Raw genomic sequence first — 19175 nt, forward strand, 5'->3', positions numbered from 1 at the left:
CTTTATTGTTTAAAGTATTTCATATGTCCCCCATATTCCCCCATTAACCACCTACAGCCCACCTCTGCCCCATCCCTCAGACCCTCACTGCCCCATTGTGTCTATGGGCCATTCATATATGCATACAAGGTCCTTGGTTGATTACCTCCCACCCAACTACCCTCCCCCACCTTCCCTACAAGATTCCGCACTCTGTTCCATGCTTCCAGTTCTCTGTATCCACTCAGTTTATTAGTTTATTTTGTTACTTAGATTCCACATATGAGTGAGATCATGTGATACTTGTCTTTCTCTGACTTACTTATTTCACTTAGCATGATATTCTCCAGGTCACTTCATGCTACCTCAAAGGGTAAGAGATCCTTCTTTTTTATAGCTTCATAGTATTCCGTGGTATACGTAAATGTTCTACAAGTTTTTATACACTCATCTACTGATGGACACTTGGGTTTTTTCTGATCTTAGCTATTGTAAATTGTGATTCTATGAACATAGGGGTGCATATATTCTTTCTGATTGGTGTTTCAAGTTTCTTAGGAGATATTCCTAGAAGTGTGAACACTGGGTCAAATGGAAATTCCCTATTTGATTTTTGGAGGAAACTCCATACGTTTTGCATAATGGCTGCACTAGTCTGTATTCCCACCAGCAGTGTACTAGGGTTCCTTTTTCTCCACTTCCTCACCAGCACTTGTAATTTGTGGATTTAATGGTAGCCATTCTGATAGGTGTGAGGTGATACCTCATTGTTATTTTAATTTGCATCTCTGATAAACTGTGACTTTGAGAATTTTTTCATATGTCTCTTGGCCATCTGTATGTCCTCTTTGGAGAAGTGTCTATTTAGGTCCTTTGCCCATTTTTTAATTGGATTATTTGTATTCCTTTTGTTAAGTTGTATGAGTTCCTTATATGTTTTGGATATTAACTCTTTATTAGATGTATCATTGCCAATATGTTCTCCCATACAGTGGGCTCCCTTTTCGTTTTGTTGCTGGTTCCTTTTGCTGTGCAGAAGCTTTTTATTTTGATGTAGTCCCACTTGTTTATTTTCTCCTTAGTTTTCTGTGCCATAGGACAGTGGTCAGCAAACTCATTAGTCAATAGAGTCAAATATCAACGGTACACCAATTGAAATTTCTTTTGAGAGCCAAATTTTTTAAACTTAAACTTCTTCTAATGCCACTTCTTCAAAATAGAATCGCCCAGGCCATGGCATTTTGTGGAAGAGCCACACTCAAGGGGCCAAAGAGCTGCATGTGGCTCACGAGCCGTAGTTTGCTGGCCACGGCCCTAGGAGCTGTATCTGTACACATATTGCTAATGAGAGATTTTGCTGCCTATGGTTTCTTCTAGGATTTTTATGGCTTGCATTTAAGTCTTTTATCCATTTTTAGTTTATTCTCATTTTTGGCATAAGTTAGTGGTCTAGTTTCATTTTTTTGCATGTATCTGTCCAATTTCCCAACATCATTTATTAAAGAGACTCTCTTGACTCCATTGTATGCTCTTGCTTCCATGTCAAATATTAATTGGGTGTAATGGCTTGGGTTGACTTCCGGGGTCTCGGTTCTGTTCCATTGATCTATATGCCTGTTCTTGTGCCAGTATCATGCTGTTTTGATTATGGTGGCTTTGTAGTATAACTTGAAATCTGGTATTATGGTTCCTCCAAATTTGTTCTTCTTTCTCAAGATTGCTGCACCTATTCAGGCTCTATTTTTAGAGTATTTCTTCTAGATCTGTGAAATATGCTGTTGGTATTTTAATAGGGATTGCATTGAATCTGTAGATTGCCTTGGGTAGTATTGACATTTTAATGATGCTGATTCTACCAATCCATGAACATTGTATATTCTTCCACTTTGTTTATATCTTCCTCTATCTCTTTTTTTCAACATCCTGCAGTTTTTTCTTTATTGATTAAGGGATAACACATGTGTCCTTATCCAACCATTGCCCCCTACTCCACCCCCTACTCATGCCTCTCCCCCTCCCCCCCCCCCCCCGTATCTGTGTCCATTGGTTAGGCTTATATGCATGCATACAAGTCTTTTGGTTGATCTCTCCCCCTTAACCCCACCCTCTCTTACCTTCCCTCTGAGGTTTGATGATCTGATCAATGCTTCTCTGTCCCTGGATCTGTTTTTGTTATCAGTTTATGTTGTTCATTATATTCCACAAATGAGTGAGATCATGTGATATTTATTTTTCTCTGGCCTATTTTGCTTAGCATAATACTCTCCAGTTCCATCCATGCTGTTGCAAATGGTAAAAATTCCTTATTTTTTTAAAATTTCTTTATTGATTAAGGAATCACATATTTGTCCTCAACACCCCATTTCAACCCCCACCCCTCCCAACTCATGTCCCCACTCCCCTATTGTCCATGACCACTGGTTGGGCTCATATGTGTGCACATAAGTCCTTTGGTTGCTCTCTCCCTTTTATCCCCACCCTCCCTTTGAGGTCCAACAGTCTGACCCATTGCTCCTTATCTCTAGGTCTGTTCTTGTTCATCAGTCTATGATGTTCACCATTTCCCCTAGATGAGTGAGATCATGACCTACTGGAAATATAAGAATCAAAAATGAGACAAGCAATAATGATTATGCTGAAAGGCAAATGAACCAGTCTGCAGTGAGTTTCTTTCTGGGCCAACAGTTCTTTTGAGACCCAATTTCAATGTCAAACAGTTCCTTATGTGTATATGTCAGCAATGATATTTCAGTTCTGGATGGTGGACAACTGGTGGTAATGCAGGTCCGACCCTCTCTGGTTTGGTCCCGGGCAACCTGCAGTGAACACAGCTGCTGACTGCTATTATTGCTAGGCGACATCAGCGTCTTCCATCTCTGGACTGATTCTCTTCTGTCTTCATGGTTGGAGTAGTCCTGTCAATTCCTCTCTGTTGCGGAATCCACATGGTCTCGGATTTGTTTTCTGAAAATATACAAACATATACTTGACCAAAAGTTAATAAAGAAATATTTCCTATAAATTTGACTTGGGATCCTTTTTCAATTTTTGCCCAAATGATTTTCTTCTGGCTGTTTGCTTTTTAAAAATAAATCTTTATTGTTCATATTATTACAAATGTTCTTCATTCCCCGCCCCCTCCATTGCTCCCCTCCACCAGGTTCCCACCCCACCATCTGCCCTTTCCCCACCCCCATTTTCCTCATCCATAAGTGCACAGTTTATGTTCAGTCTCTTCCCGCACCCCCCCCCACTCCCCTTTTCCCTGAGAATCGTCAGTTCACTCCCCTTCCATACCTCCGATTCTATTATATTCACTAGTTAATATTGTTCATCAGTTTTTTAATTCCCTTATTGATAGTTAAGGTATAATATTTGTTGTTCATAATTTTTATCTTTTTTTTTCTTCCTCTTTATAAAGAACCCCTTCAACAATTCATATAATTCTGGTGTGGCAGTGATGAACTCCTTTAACTTTATTTATTTATTTATTTATTTTTTTATTAGTGAAGCTCTTAATCTGGCCTTCGATTCTGAGTGATAGCTTTGCTGGGTAGATTATTTTTGGCTGTAGGTTCTTGCTATTCATCACCTTGAATATTTCTTGCCATTCCCGTCTGGCCTGCATGGTTTCTGTTGAGAAATCAGCTGACAATCTTATGGGTGCTCCTTTATAGGTGTTTCCCTATACCTGTTTCTCTCTTGCTGCTTTTAATATTCTCTCTTTGTCTTTTGCTCTTGGAATTTTAATTATGATGTGTCTTGGTGTGGTCCTCTTTGGATTACTTTTGTTTGGGGTTCTGTGTGCCTCCTGGACTTGTAAGTCTAATTCTTTCACCAGGTGGGGGAAGTTTTCTGTCACTATTTCTTCCAGTATGTTTTCGGTATCTTGCTCTCTCTCTTCTTCTGATGTTGGTTCGCTTGAAGTTGTCCCATAGGTTCCTTACATTATCTTCAACTTTCTGGATTCTCTTGTCTTCTTGCTTCTGCGGAGGAGTGTCTTCTGGCTCTTTATTTTCCAAATCTTTGACTTGATTCTTGCGATCTTCCGTTCTGTTTTTAGGACTCTGTATAATATTTTTTTTTTAATTTCAGACAATGTATTCTTTATTTCTAGTTGATCCCTTTTTATTTCTAGTTGATCCATTTTCATATCCTCATAGGTCTTATTTATTTTATTGGCCTTTTCTAGGAAATTCTTGAAAAACCTTATAACTGTGGTTTTGAACTCTATATCCAGTCGCTTGTTGTGCTCCATTTCTTTTGTTTGTAATCTGTTTCCTTGTCTTGGCATTTTTGCTGCTTCCCTGAGTTAGTAGGGTGGCTTTGTGTGTTAAGGTGTCTTATGGTTCAGTGGGTCAGTCTCCTAGTTACCTGAGGTGGACACTCTTGGTGCCCCCTTTTGTGGACTGTGTGTACAGCCTTGTTGTAGTTAAGGCTTGATTGTTGTTGGTATCACTGGGAGGAACTGACCTCCTGGCCAACTGGCTGTGAGGACCAGTCGTGTCTATGCTAGGAGACAGCCTTATTTAACCAGACTTGGAAAATTGCAAAAGCCTCTGTGCTCAGCTTGGATGGGGTGGAGTTTCAGGGTGGAGCCTACAGCCTTTGCTTCCGTCAGTCCCACCCCATGAGGTTCCTGAGTCTCAGTGTTCCTCAGTGTCCTTTGGTACTCACTGCAAACACCTCTGAGAGAAAGGTGCCCTTGAGTTTTGCCTTCTACCAAACAGTCAAGGCTCTCCCCCAATGAGTCCGGAACTGGGGTTCAGAGCAGTTGGAAGTGGGGTTCAGAGCAGTCTGGAGCTTTTGTCTCCTTCCCACTAGGGCAATCCAGTGGCACAGTCAACAGTCCGTCCTTTGCATGCAACATGTGCGCCTCTGGGACTGTCTTTTGCCGCTCCCCTGAGCTTCCGCCTTACAGCCCAGACTCTCTCTGTATGAGCCTGGGTCCCCAGGGTCTCGCCCAGAACTGGGGTTCAGTGCAGTCAGAACTGGGTTCAGCACATTCTGGAGCTTTTATCTCCTTCGAGCTAGGGAATGCCAGCCAGGCACTCAGCCTCCCCCTCCTCTCCGACTCCATCCTCTCCCCATGCATGCACTATGTCTTTGTACCTTAGGCTTTTACAGCTCCTCTGATTTTCCTTCTGGTTTTCTCTTTCCTTCTAGTTTTAGAATTTCCAGTCAGTCAACTTTCCTGTAGTTCTGGATAATGTCCATTTTGTATTTTAGTTGTATTTTTTTGGAATTGTTTTATGAGGATGGAGTTAGGCGTTTACCTATGCCATCATCTTAGTTTCTCCTGTCCTCTGGCTTGTTTTGACACCATGTGTGTTTTTCATGGATGTCTTGCTGTTAGTATTACAATTAATTTTCTAAAGTACAAATTTTCTAGATGTAATTTACTTACAGGATATTTTTCCTTACATGATATTCTTCTACTTTCCCCCCTTCCTTGATTTAAATTTTAGGAGGCTTTTGAAAATTTTATAATGTAGTCTTGATAGCTTTTAAATTTAATTTTTTGCAGTATAATATGACTGCTTTAGGTTCATTTCCTGTTGTGTAATTTTATCATGAGATGAACTACTAATAAAAATTTTAGTTAACACCTTAGGAACAGCTTTTTGTCCAGTACAATTAATTTTTCTAGAATATTTGCTTATTTCAATTAGCCAATTTAAATTAGCCTGGAAACTTGTCTACTATTTTACTTTCAAATCTATTACTCTAAAACAATATATTTTACCCTGGAAATATTAGTGGAAAGGATTATTTGCCTTCTTGAATAGGTCCTGAGCATTCCTGGTGGTAGGCTGGATTTAGATATCAAAAACCCACTTCCCCACACCCTGGGTACAAGACAACTCAAACAAGTCTTGTAGTGAGAGGGCAGCTGCTGTCAGCCAAGTCTCTGTCTGTTACCCAGGTCCCAATTTGAGCTGGGCATGGGAAGTTAAGCAGCCATGGGGGCAGGAGGGTTCAGGAAGTTAAGTAGCAGGGGTGAGGGTTCAAGCCCCTGCAAAGTTGGGGGGTGAGGGTCTGTGCCCCACCTCAGTTGACCCCCAAGTTCTCTCCTGATAGCCCCTTTTTGATTGTGCCTATCTTAGGTTATTCCTTCCCTGAGGAATCTTACCTGTCTCTGGCTAACCAGCCATCCTCTGGGGCCAAGCAGAGTGATGTGAGATTCAGTTCTGTCTCCTTGGTACCCTATGCCCCTGTGGCCTCCACACAAGAATCCTTCTTTTTTACTGCAGTGTAGTATTTCATTATGTAGATATATCATCCTACAGTTTTTCTGAATATAGGTCTTTTAGCTCCTTGGTTAAGTTTATTCCTAAGTATTTTAACTTTTTTTTTTATTGCAATGGTAAATGAATTGCTTGTTTAGTTTTTCTTTATGAGAATTCATTATTGGTGTATAAAAAAGCCATTGACTTTTGGGTGCTGATTTGTATCCTGCTACATTGCCAAATTCATTTATTACATCTAGTAGTTTTTTGGTGGAAAATTTGGGGTTTTCTATGTACAATATCATGTCATCTCAAATAATGAGAGTTTTACTTTCTCCTTTCCAATTTGGGTGCCTTTTATGTTTTCTTCTTACCTGATCACTGTAGCTACAACTTTTAGTACTATGTTGAATCCAAGTGGTGAAAGTGGACATCCTTGTATTGTTTCTGTTCTTAAGGGAAATTGTTTTAGTTTTGCCCATTGAGTGTGATGCTGGCTGTAGGTTTGTCATATATGGCCTTATTTTTTTTGCATATATTTGATATGCCACATCTATTTCCACTTTGCTGAGAGTTTTTATAAAAAATGGGTGTTGAATTTGTTTAATGCTTTTTCTGCATCAATTGATATGGTCATGTGCTTTTTGTCTTTTATTTATGTGATATATCATGTTTATTGATTTGCCTATATTGTACCAGCCCTGCATCCCTAGAATAAATGCCACTTGGTTATGATGGATGATCTTTTTAATATATTGCTGGATCATATTTGCTAATATTTTGTTCATAATTTTAGCATCTATGTGATGATATTAGCATCTATGTTCATCAGGGATATTGGCCTGTAATTCTCTTTCTTTATAGTGTTGGAGTTAGCATAATGCTGGCTTCATAAGAAGTGCTTGGAAGGATTCTTTCCTCTTGGATTTTTGGAATAGTTTGAGGAGTATAGGTGTTAGTTCTTTTTTGAGTATTTGGTAAAACTTCCTGTGAAGCTGTTTGGACCCAGGCTTTTGTTTTCTTGCAGGTTTTTATTTTATTTTTATTTTTTTTATTTTTATTTTTATTACTGCTTCTATTTTATCAGTTGTTATTGGCCTATTCAGGTTTTCTGATTCTTCCTGATTCAGTTTTGGGAGATTATATTTTTGTTAGAATATGTCCATTTCCTCCACATTGTCCAGCTTGTTGGCATATAGTTGTTCATAGTATTTTCTTTTTTTTTTTGAAGGGAATTCTGGCCTTCACATTTATATATATATATATATATATATATATATATATATATTGATTTTGTACAGAGAGGGAGAGAGTTAGAAACATCGATGAGAGAGAGTCATCGATCAGCTGCCTCTTGCACACCTCCTACTGGGGATATGCCCGCAACCAAGGTACATGCCCTTGACCGGAATCGAACCCGGGACCTTTCAATCCCCAAGCCGACGCTCTATCCATTGAGCCAAACCGGTTTTGGCCATAGTATTTTCTTATAATCCTTTGTATTTCTGTGGTGTCAGTGATTATTTCTCTGCTTTTCTTTTTGATTTTGTTTATTTGGGTCCTCTCTTTTTGTTTCTTGATGAGTCTGACTAACAGTTCATCAATCTTGTTTATCTTTTTGAAGAATCAGCTCTTGTTTTCATTGATTTTTTTTGGCATTGATTTTTTAGCCTCTATGTCATTTATTTCTGCTCTAATCTTCATATTTCCTTCCTTCTGTGTACTCTGGGCTTTTCCTTTCTAGTTCTTTAAGTTGGAGGGTTAAATAATTTATTATTGATTTTTCTTGTTTTTGTTTTTTGTTTTGTTTTTAGGTAGGCCTCTAGTGCTATGAACTTCCCTCTCAGGACTGCTTTTGTTATGGCCCATTGATTTGGGATAGTTTTGTGTTCATTTTCATTTGTCTCCAGGAATTTTTAAAAATTTATTTCTTGACTTCATTGGTAACCCGTTCATTGTTTAATAACATGCTATTTAGCCTCCATGTGTTTGAATGTTTTTGAGTGTTTTTACTGTAGTTGACTTCCAATTTCATTCCATTGTGATCTGAGAAGATTCTCAATATGATTTCAATTTTCTTGAACTTGTAGAGACTTGTTTTGTGTCCTAGCATGTGGCCTCTCTGAGGATGACCCATGTGTAATTGAGAAGAATATATATTCTGTAACCTTGGGGTGAAATGTTTTATAAATGTCAATTAAATTCATCAGATTCAGTGTGTCATTTAGAGTCTCTATTTCCTTGTTAATTTTTGTGTGTGGAAGATCTATCCAGTGAAGTCAGCGGGGTATTAAAGTCCCCTACTATGATTGTATTGCTCTCAATCTCTTCAGGTTAGGCATGCTTCTGCCATTATTTCTTTAAACAAGTTCTCTATACCTTGTTCATACTTTCTTCTCCTTCTGACATACCAATTATGTGAATATTGTTATGTTTCATATTGTCCCACAGCTCCCTTACGCTGTCCTCCTGGGTTTTATTTTTCTTTTTGGTTCTCTGATTAAGTTATTTTTTTTCTACCATGTCTTCTAATTCACTGATATGATCCTAATCTGCTATGTATTCCTTCCATTTTCTTTATTAGTGTTATGTCATTTTTAATTTCTGGCTAGTCTTTTTTTACAGTTTCTTATATATTTTTTCTGATTCTGTTGAGCATCCTTTTAATCATTATTCTGAACTCTATATTTGAAAATGTTCTTATCTCTACTTTACTAGGTCTTCTGGAGAATTCTCTTGTTCATTTCGGGCTTGAGGTTTTGTCTCCCCATTTCAGCTGCCTGTTTGGGTTTGTGTCTGTGTATTAGGTAGATATGCTACAACTCCCAGTCTCTAGTACAGGGCAAAGTCAAATGCTGATTCTAACTAGCCCTGAATACCTATGAACTAGCCCTGGTACTCTTTTGGTGCTATCAGCAATCCACAGCTGTGGCTCCCTCTGCTGGCTCAAGATATGCACCAAGATATGCACCAAGGCCTGCTTTTCCTAGCATAGGGCAAAGGAGATCAGGCAAAGATCTTGCAGTACTGGTTTGGTGGTGAAAAGCTCCATTAGCCTTTTTTTCTTTTTTTTTTTTTTTTCTTCTTCAATCTGGGAAGCTCTTTATTCAGTACCTATTCCAGTTTGCCTCTGCCTGCAGTCTGATATTTATTCAGTTTTGATTAGTCTTAGGATAGCTACCACAGGGAGGCATAGACTCCATAGGGTGGTGTTAGAGGTTTTCCAACTGGGTGAGGCAATTCCTCCTCCTGCCTCTCCCAAGGCAAACCAGGCAAACAAGGCAAACGCTGCCCAGATGGTAATGATCTGCTGGAGAAAGAAGTCCTCTGCAGTATGAGGGAATGACCCAGCACTGGAGACTGGAGTGGCTGCTCTTCAGGCTCCAACCACAGAGCTCCCAATCCTGGACTCTTCTTCCACTGCTCTAATCCACTATCTCTTCCCTCTGCTGGAGCCCAAGGTGAGTAGCTGCATACAAAATTTTGTGTGTTGGCACTTTAAGAGTGTGCCTGCATTTCCAGCCATCTCTCCTTGGCAGACAGTAACCCTGCTGCTGTTCACAGTCATATGTTATGTGGACACCTTTTTCAGTTCTGGTTCTTGGCTAGGGAGTCCCGATTGGAGTTTAGACTCAGAATTCTCCCTGGCAACCCCGCACATATGAGATATCTCTCCAGTACTTCAGCTGCTATCTATGGGAACCCGGCCAACCCTCTTGTACCTCTACACTTCCTACCAGTCTCTATGCCATCTCCACTTTATATCCTTGGTTATCAGGGCTCTCTATAGCTAGTTAGTCTTCAATTGATAATTCAGGATTTATTTTTTATTTTTTATTTATTTATTTATTTATTTATTTTTGCATTTTAGTTGTAATTCCAGTTTGGTCCTGGGAGGAGTGTAGCTTCCACTTACACCACTGCCATTTTGGAACTCCTGGATGGGGAGTTTCTTAAATGTCTGTTCTATCCATTATCTAAAGTGGGATGTTAAAGTTCCTGATTATTAATTGTCTACTTATCCTGAGAAGGCTAAAAAGGGCTAATTCCAATATAACCCTGATATTTGGGGGCTAATGATCTGAACCCATGCCAGAAAGCTCAGTGTACATTCTTGATAATCTATAATTAAGCCACTACCTCCTTCCCAGATACTGGTCTTGCAGAACCTGTTACAGAGGCCATAAAACTGTGGCAGTGCACTGCCCAAAGGGAAGGTTATTAACGTTGAAGCCAGGCCAGACCATCAGATATGGCCTGGAGACCCCCAACACCTGGGGCCTTCTGGTAAGGTCTGTGAAAAGGACAGGAAGCATAATCCATATTTGCGGGACAAAGACCACAGAAAGATATAAAGAGAAGCCCCCTGCATGTTTCTTCACTCAGATTTGGAAAGTTATTCCCTGAGTCTGCCAGCATATTACACAGTGTCCCTCCTTTTCTTTAAAGCATCACTTGGTTTTCTTGGTCTTCTGCAACAATCCCTTCAATTCTATTAATTTTTGGCTTAATGTATGCTGGTGCTGCTCTGTTTTTAGGCATATATCTTACCTAATAATAGACAAACACATAAATTGACCTTAACTCTGCTATGCCTCGAGCCAATCAGGACTGATATGTAAATTAACCCAACAAGGATGGTGGTTAATTTGCATACTCAGGTGCCGAGTGACAGGGCGGGCGGGATGCTTGTGTCGTCATGGTGACAGAGGTATTCTTCCCCATCCCCATTCTCTCAGGGCCTCTAGGCAGTGTGGGAAGGTGGGGCTGAGCAAAAAGGGGCTGGGATGGAGTGGAAAGGCAATGTGGGCAGCCAGGGAATCTTCGTGCATTGGGCTTCTAGTGTGTTTATAATTGTTAAATATTCCTGATGAATTGGACCTTTAATCATTATATAATGGTCTTCTTTATCTCTAGTTACATGTTTTTTCTAAATTCTAGTTTGTCTGATATTAGTATACCCACTGAGCTTTCTTTGTTTTTTGTTTTTTTTCATAAAAGATCTTCATTCATATCTTTATTTTCAGTCTACTATTGTAGTATCTTTTTTTTCTTTAATTTATTCTAGAGAGAGAGAGGGAGGAAGAGAGAGAGGAGAGAGAAACATCGATGTGAGAGATAAATATCAATCAGCTGCCTTCTACATGCTCCCCAAACAAGTATTGAACTTGTAACCTATGTAAATGCACTGACTGTGAATTGAAGTCCCACCTTGTGGTATACAGGACATCATTCAAACCACTGAGCCACACCAGCAAGGGCCATCTTTTAGTATCTTTGAATACAAAGTATGTCTGGTAGTCAGCAGAGTTGGATCTTGTATGGCCATCTCTGTCTTTTGGTCAGATTGTGTAATCCACTCGCTTTAGTAATCCTATCTAATAAAAGTAATATACAAATTAACCACCACTCTGCTACACCCACAAGCCACACCCACAAGCCATGCCCACCAGCCAATCAGGAGTGATTAGGCAAATTAACCCAACCAATATGGCTACAGCTATGGAGACAGCAGGAGGGAGGCTTGAGTTTTTCTGGCGATGGAGAAATCCAAACTTTTTGCACACCCTGGCCGGCGGCCCAGGCCTCCATTCAAGGCTACTAAGTTTCAATTATAGAAGATAAATAAATCCCAACATAAATGGCTGCCACTACAGAGTGAACAGAAGGCGTGGCTCTGCTCCAGACTACAAAGTTTCAATTGTAGAAGATAAATAAATCCCAGATACCAGGGCCTCCACCTGGGTTTCCAGGGGGTGTGTAGCCAGCCTGAAAACCAACACAGGCCGCTCGCTCAGGCCACCCCACACCCCAAGGGAACCCGCACCCTAATCTGGGACACTCTTCAGAGCAAACCAGCTGGCTCCCACTCATGTATCAGGCCTCTATCCTATCTAATAAAAGAGTAATATGCAGATTGATCGTCACTCCCATACACAAGATGGCTGCCCCCATGTGGACACAAGATGGCCATTATAAGAAGGCCAACAGGGGAGAGCAGTTGTGAAGGACAGGCTTGCAAGGGAGGGCATTTGGGGGCGATCAAGCCTGCAGGGGAGGGCAGTTAGCGGTGACCAGGTTGGCAGAGGAGGGAAGTTGGGAGAAAACAGGCTGGCAGGGGAGCATTTAGGATCAATCAGGCTGGCATGGGAGTGGTTAGGGGGTGATCAGGCTGGCAGATAGAAATGGTTAGGGGCCATCAGGAAGGCAGGCAGGCAAGTCCTGGATTGTGAGAGGGATGTCCAATTGGGATCAGGCCTAAACAGGCAGTTGGACATCCCTCGAGGGGTCCCAGATTGGAGAGGGTGCAGGCTGGGCTGAGGGACAACATCCCTCCCATGCATGGATTTCGTGTACCAGGCCTCTAGTATAGTTGTATTCATGCATATTTTATTTTTTTGTTTTCTATCTTTTACTGCTTTACTGCTTTATTTTTCACTGAGTGAATACTTTCTAGTATAACATTTTAATTTCTTTAATAATCTTTTCAGCCCAGAGCAGCCAGGCCCGGAGCAGCCAGGCCCGGAGCAGCAGCAGCCAGGCCCAGAGCAGCCAGGCCCGGAGCAGCAGCAGCCAGGCCTGGAGCAGCAGCAGTCAGGCCCGGAGCAGCAAGGCCCAGAGCAGCATCCAGGCCCGGAGCAGCCAGGCTCAGAGTGTTGTGGGGTCGAACCCTGGGTTCAAAATGAAAGGAAAGAAGGAGCAGTGCAGCCAATTCGAGTATCAGAGTGTTATGTCCGTCATCACAATGGACTCAGAGAAGCTCCTGTGTCCCTTCACCCAAAAGGACTGAGAGTTGCCCAGACAACAGCTAAGTGGGAGAAGGAAACTGAAGGCTACGTAAGGGACTGAGGTCATGGAGTCATCTGAAGAAATTAAAGACTGAAATGGAAGCTACTTCTTTCTTTAATCATGTGCCTGCTCATGATTAAAGAGCAGGCACATGATTAAGCTGGTCTGTTAGCTTCCAGTCTTCTGCAAAGTCTCGTGAAGCAAATCCAAGGACTCTGAGTAAATCTACACCAGCAACAAAAGAGACTCATTTAGTAGCTAAAAATATTAATATGTCCATAATTCTGATTTCTCATTTTATTGTTTTGCATTGGCATGGTTGTTATTATTTAATAGCCAGAGTTTTGCTCTTGACATTCAAGTTTTGAAAATAACATGTATGTGGTTTAGTTTTTGCATTGGCATTGTTTGCAATTGTTTTTAATTTTAGAGCCCTATTATTGATGTTTAAATTTTATTTTAATTAGTAAAAAAGGGTGAGATGTAGAGAGCCTCCAGAAAAGGCACATGGACATTCTTTTAATTCTTATCAGCTGAGCCCAAGGGCACTGGCAGAATCCTCTTATCAGTACTGATTTATTAACCCATGTGCTTCAAATGAGGTACAAATAGGACCTTGACTCACCCAGGTCTCAATATGCTAAATCAGTGTTTCCCAAACTTCTCTCATGATGAGAATCACCTGGTGGAGTTGTTAAAACACAGATTCCTGAATCCCAACTAAGAAGTGCTAAACTAGAATTTTTGGGAACATATAGGTAAAATTGTATACTTAACTAGTGCTCTAAGACAGATGTTATATACAGAGCACTAAGTTAGGTATGCAATTTTACCTATATGTTCTCAAAAATTCTAGTTTAGCACTTCTTAGTTGGGATTCAGGAATCTGTGTTTTAACAACTCCACCAGGTGATTCTCATCATGAGAGAAGTTTGGGAAACACTGTGCTAAATCTTGTACCAAAAAATAAGGAGCTTACCCAGATTTTGATGAATAGGATCTGGGCACACCCAAAACTCCTTTTGACCTTAAACTCCCCTTTGGAAGCAAAAACAAAAACAAAAAACAAAACAACAACAACAAAAAAACACCCATGGAACTCCCATTTGACCCAGTAATCCCACTCCTAGGAATATATCCCAAGAAACTAGAAACACCAATCAGAAAGGATATATGCACCCCTATGTTCATAGCAGCACAATCTACAATAGCTAGAATCTGGAAACAGCCTAGGCGCCCATCAGCAGATGATTGGATCCAAAAACTATGGTACATATACACCAGTGTTTCCCAAACTTCTCTCATGATGAGAATCACCTGGTGGAGTTGTTAAAACACAGATTCCTGAATCCCAACTAAGAAGTGCTAAACTAGAATTTTTGAGAACATATAGGTAAAATTGCATACCTAACTTAGTGCTCTGTATATAACATCTGTCTTAGAGCACTACTTAAGTATACAATTTTACCTATATGTTCCCAAAAATTCTAGTTTAGCACTTCTTAGTTGGGATTCAGGAATCTGTGTTTTAACAACTCCACCAGGTGATTCTCATCATGAGAGAAGTTTTGGAAACACTGATCTACACAATGGAATACTATGCTGCCATAAAAAAGAAGGAATTCTCATCATTTGCAGCAACCTGGATAGAACTAGAGAACATCATGCTGAGTGAAATAAGCCAGTCAATGAAAGAGAAATACCACATGACCTTACTCATTTATGGATATTAAAGAACATTATAAACTGATGAACCAAAGACAGATATAAAGACAGTAAAGCAACAAGCAGACTGTCAAATTATAGCCAGGAGGGTAGGGAGATCTGGGGAGATAAGAGATCAACCGAAGGACTTATATACATGCATATAAGGACAACCAATGGAGAGGGAGGGTATGTGTGGAAGGGGGGGGGGGATGTTAAAATATGTACACAGATAATAATTTTTTAAAAAAAACACCCAAAAAACAAGGGAATTAAAAAAAACTGATGAACAATATTAACTGTTGAATATAATAGAATCAGAGGTATTAAAGGGGAGTGGACTGATGATTCTCAGAAAAAAGAGGAGTGGGGGGTATGGGAAGAGACTGAACATAAACTGTGCACCTATGGATGAGGACAATGGGGGGTGGGGAAAGGGCAGAGGGTGGGGTGGGAACCTGGTGGAGGGGGAAAAATGAGGAACTTTTGTAATAATATGAACAATAAAGGTTTATTTTAAAAAAAGAAGAAAAGAAACATAGGCAAAAAAAAAATTAATCTTTTCACTCTGTTCTTAGTTACTTTTTTAGGGGTTGCTCTAGGATGTACCATATGCATCTCAATATATCAATATATAGTCAAATTTATTCTAACCTAATTCCCAATATAAAAGTTACTCCTATACAGTTTTATTCACTATTGTGCTATTATTGTTATCTAATAAAGAGGGAATATGCTAATTGACCTTCGCTCCTTCACAAACATGGCGGCACCCACAGCCAATAGAGATGGAATATGCTAATTGACTGCCCCACCCTCAAAGATGGTGGCACCCAGGGCCAATAAGGAGGGAATACGCTAAATTATAGCCCTGCCCTCAAAGATGGGAGTGCCCACAGCCAATATGGAGGGAATATGCTAATTGACTGTGACACTCTCCAAGGTGGTGGCACACACAGCCACAAGATGGCGGCGCCCAATCCCTTCAGCCCCACAGGGCCGGCCGATGCACGTGGCTGAGTCCTCCCAGGGCCGGCCCGAAGTGCAGGCAAGCCTTAGGTGTCAGCTGCCCAGCTGCCCAGGGCTACCAGAGACTCAAGTAACCAGGGATGGATGAGACTTGCACTACTGGCAGTGGCAGCAGCAGAACTGTGATGGGGCATCGTCTTCCCCTGATCACCAGGTCACTTTCTGCTCCTGAGGGCTCCCGGACTGTGAGAGGAGGCAGGTTGGGCTGAAGGACCCCCCTCCAGTGCATGAATTTTCATGCACTGGGCCTCTAGTATTTTAATATATACCTAATAAAAGAGTGACATGCTGATGGAGAATCCAAGATGGTGGCATAGGTAACACCTAACTGCAGCCTCACACAACAATTTCAATAAAATAAACTAAAATACAAAATGGACATTACCCAAAACTACAGGAAAGTCAACTGACCAGAAATTCTACAATGAGAAGGAAAGAGAAAACCAGAAGGAAAATCAGAGGAGCTGTAAAAGCCTAAGGTATGGAGACACATTGAGTGCACAGAGAGGATGGAGCCGGAGAGGAGGGGGAGGCTGAGTGCCTAGCTGGCGTTCCCTAGCGGGAAGGAGATAAAAGCTCCAAATTGTGCTAAACCCCAGATTTGACAGCACTGAACCCCAGTTCTAGGCCAGACCCTGGGGACCCAGGCTCATACAGAGGGAACCTAGGCAGTAAGGCGGAAACCCAGGGGAGCGACAAAAGGAAGTCCCAGAGGTGCACACATTAAGCGCAGAGAATGGGCGGTTGACTGTGCCGCTGGATTGTGCTAGCGGGAAGGAGACAAAAGCTCCAGACTGCTCTGAACCCCACTTCCAACCCCACTTCCAACTGAACTGAACCCCAGTTCTGGGTTCATTGGAGGAGAGCCTCGACTGTTTGGTAGCAGGCAAAACTCTAGGGCACCTTTCTCTCAGAGGTGCTTGCAACAAGTACTGAAGGACCCTGAGGAACACTGAGGCTCAGGAGCCTCATAGGGAGTGGCTGACAGAAGCCAAGACTATAGTCTCCACCCTGAAACTCTGCCCCATCCAAGCTGAACACAGAGACTTTTAAGGCTACCAACTCAGGGAAGCTGCGAAAATGCCAAGACAAGGAAACAGATCACAAATGAAAGAAATGGAGGACAAAAAGCGACTGGATATAGAATTCAAAACCACACTTATAAGGTTTTCCAAGAATTTCCTAGAAAAGGCCGATAAAATAAATAAGACCTATGAGGATATGAAAATGGATCAACTAGAAATAAAAAGGGATCAACTAGAAATAAAGAATACATTGTCTGAAATTAAAAAAAAAATATTATACAGAGTCCTAAAAACAGAACGGAAGATCGCAAGAATCAAGTCAAAGATTTGGAAAATAAAGAGCCAGAAGACACTCCTCCGCAGAAGCAAGAAGACAAGAGAATCCAGAAAGTTGAAGATAATGTAAGGAACCTATGGGACAACTTCAAGCGAACCAACATCAGAAGAAGAGAGAGAGCAAGATACCGAAAACATACTGGAAGAAATAGTGACAGAAAACTTCCCCCATCTGGTGAAAGAATTAGACTTACAAGTCCAGGAGGCACACAGAACCCCAAACAAAAGTAATCCAAAGAGGACCACACCAAGACACATCATAATTAAAATTCCAAGAGCAAAAGACAAAGAGAGAATATTAAAAGCAGCAAGAGAGAAACAGGTAGTTACCTATAAAGGTAGTTACCTATAAACAGGTAGCACCCATAAGATTGTCAGCTGATTTCTCAACAGAAACCATGCAGGCCAGACGGGAATAGCAAGAACCTACAGCCAAAAATAATCTACCCAGCAAAGCTATCACTCAGAATCGAAGGCCAGATAAAGAGCTTCACTAATAGTAATTAAAAAAAAAAGCTAAAGGAGTTCATCACTGCCAAATCAGAATTATATGAATTGCTGAAGGGGGTTCTTTTGGAAGAGAAAGAAAATAAAGATAATAATTATGAACAACAAATACATAACTATCAACAAGTGAATCTAAAAACCAAGGGAATTAAAAAATCTGATGAACAATATTAACTGTTGAATATAATAGAATCAGAGGTATGGAAGGGGGTGGACTGATGATTCTTAGAGAAAAGAGGAGTGGGGGGTGTGGGAAGAGACTGAACATAAACTGTGTACCTATGGATGAGGACAATGGGGGGTGAGGAAAGGGTAGAGAGTGGGGTAGAAACCTGGTGGAACTTTTGTAATAATATGAACAATAAAGGTTTATTAAAAAAAAAAAAAAAGAGTGACATGCTAACTGACCATACCTTTGCAAAACCCACCAGCCAATCAGAAGTGAGTGTGCAAATTAACCCAACAAACATAGCAGGTTAATTTGCACACATGGGTGATGAGAGGCTGGGGGCAGGGTGGGACTTTTGCATTGTCACCATGGGGATGATGCAGGCATTGCACACCATCCCTGGCAGCTCCGGGCCTCTGAGCAGCATTGGAAGGCAGAAAGCCAGCTTTGGGCCAGAGCAGAAAGGCAGCTCGGGCTGGAGCGAAGGCAGTGCTGGCAGCTAGGAAAAGAAAGGTCCATTTTGGCACGAATCTTTGTGCATTGGGCTTCTAGTATTGCACATTGAAAGGAAATTAATTAGAAAGTGGCTGGCAGGGTGGGACTGAGCAAGACGGGCTGGCGACTCCCTGGAGCCAACCTCCCGTGGTCCCTCCCTGGCCAGCTGCACCTGGGGTGGTGTCATGGCTCAAAGGGCATCTGTGGAGTGAGCAGGGTTCCTCCAATAGGTGGGGTCCCTTGGCCTGGCCAAAACTGGCTCTCGAACATCCCCCAAGGGGTTCTGGATTGCCAAAGGGCAGTTCTTGGGTGATGCACTCCAGAATTGGGCTCCCTCCTCTTTGTTTCCAGGGTGCATCACCCAAGAATAGCTATTGCCACGTCACCACAGCTCAGCAGCTCCTGCATTGAGCATTTGCCCCCTGATGGTCAGTGCTCATCTTACCTACCAGCCAGTCAGACAGTTGCTTACTTTATATATATATATACATACACATACACACACACATATATATATGTATGTATATGTTTGTTTATATAGTCATATGTTTATATATTATATATAATGTTTATATGTGTCTATATAAGTCACAAATACATTGTTATAATTATTATTTATATATTTGTATTTTTTAAGAATCAAAGAGAAGAAAAATGGAAGTATATATTTATAGAGTTTGTTATTTACCAACTAGAGCCCAGTCCACAAATTCGTGCACCTTGAACTGTGGGCTACGAGGCTACAGTGGGCACAGGGGCAGGTCTCGGCCCATCCTCTGTGCTCCTGCTGGGGCCCCTGGTCCCTAGTAGGCCCACTCCTGCCACTGTTGCTCCCATTCACTGATGGCGCTGGCCCCAGTCGCACCTGCTGACCTTGTGGAGCGACAGGGGATGGCGCCATCAGGAGTGTGA

General features: G+C 41.3%; 1 protein-coding gene across 4 annotated transcripts in view; it reads right to left on the bottom strand.

The window, feature by feature from the left end:
* Positions 1–2107: 2107 nt before the first annotated feature.
* Positions 2108–19175, bottom strand: part of PPCDC (phosphopantothenoylcysteine decarboxylase) — a 68345-nt gene continuing 51277 nt past the window's right edge. For 2 of the 4 annotated variants that reach the window (XM_084906474.1, XM_084906475.1), the window contains one exon: positions 2108–2943. In XM_084906474.1, the coding sequence (XP_084762600.1) occupies positions 2878–2943 (66 nt within the window). In that variant the 3' untranslated portion in view covers positions 2108–2877. The remainder of the gene's footprint in view (positions 2944–19175) is intronic. The other 2 variants (XM_084906483.1, XM_084906468.1) reach the window with 2 other exon arrangements.

Source organism: Pipistrellus hanaki (assembly GCF_964339955.1).
Source record: "Pipistrellus hanaki genome assembly, chromosome: 1".
Classification (NCBI taxonomy): Eukaryota; Metazoa; Chordata; class Mammalia; order Chiroptera; family Vespertilionidae; genus Pipistrellus; species Pipistrellus hanaki.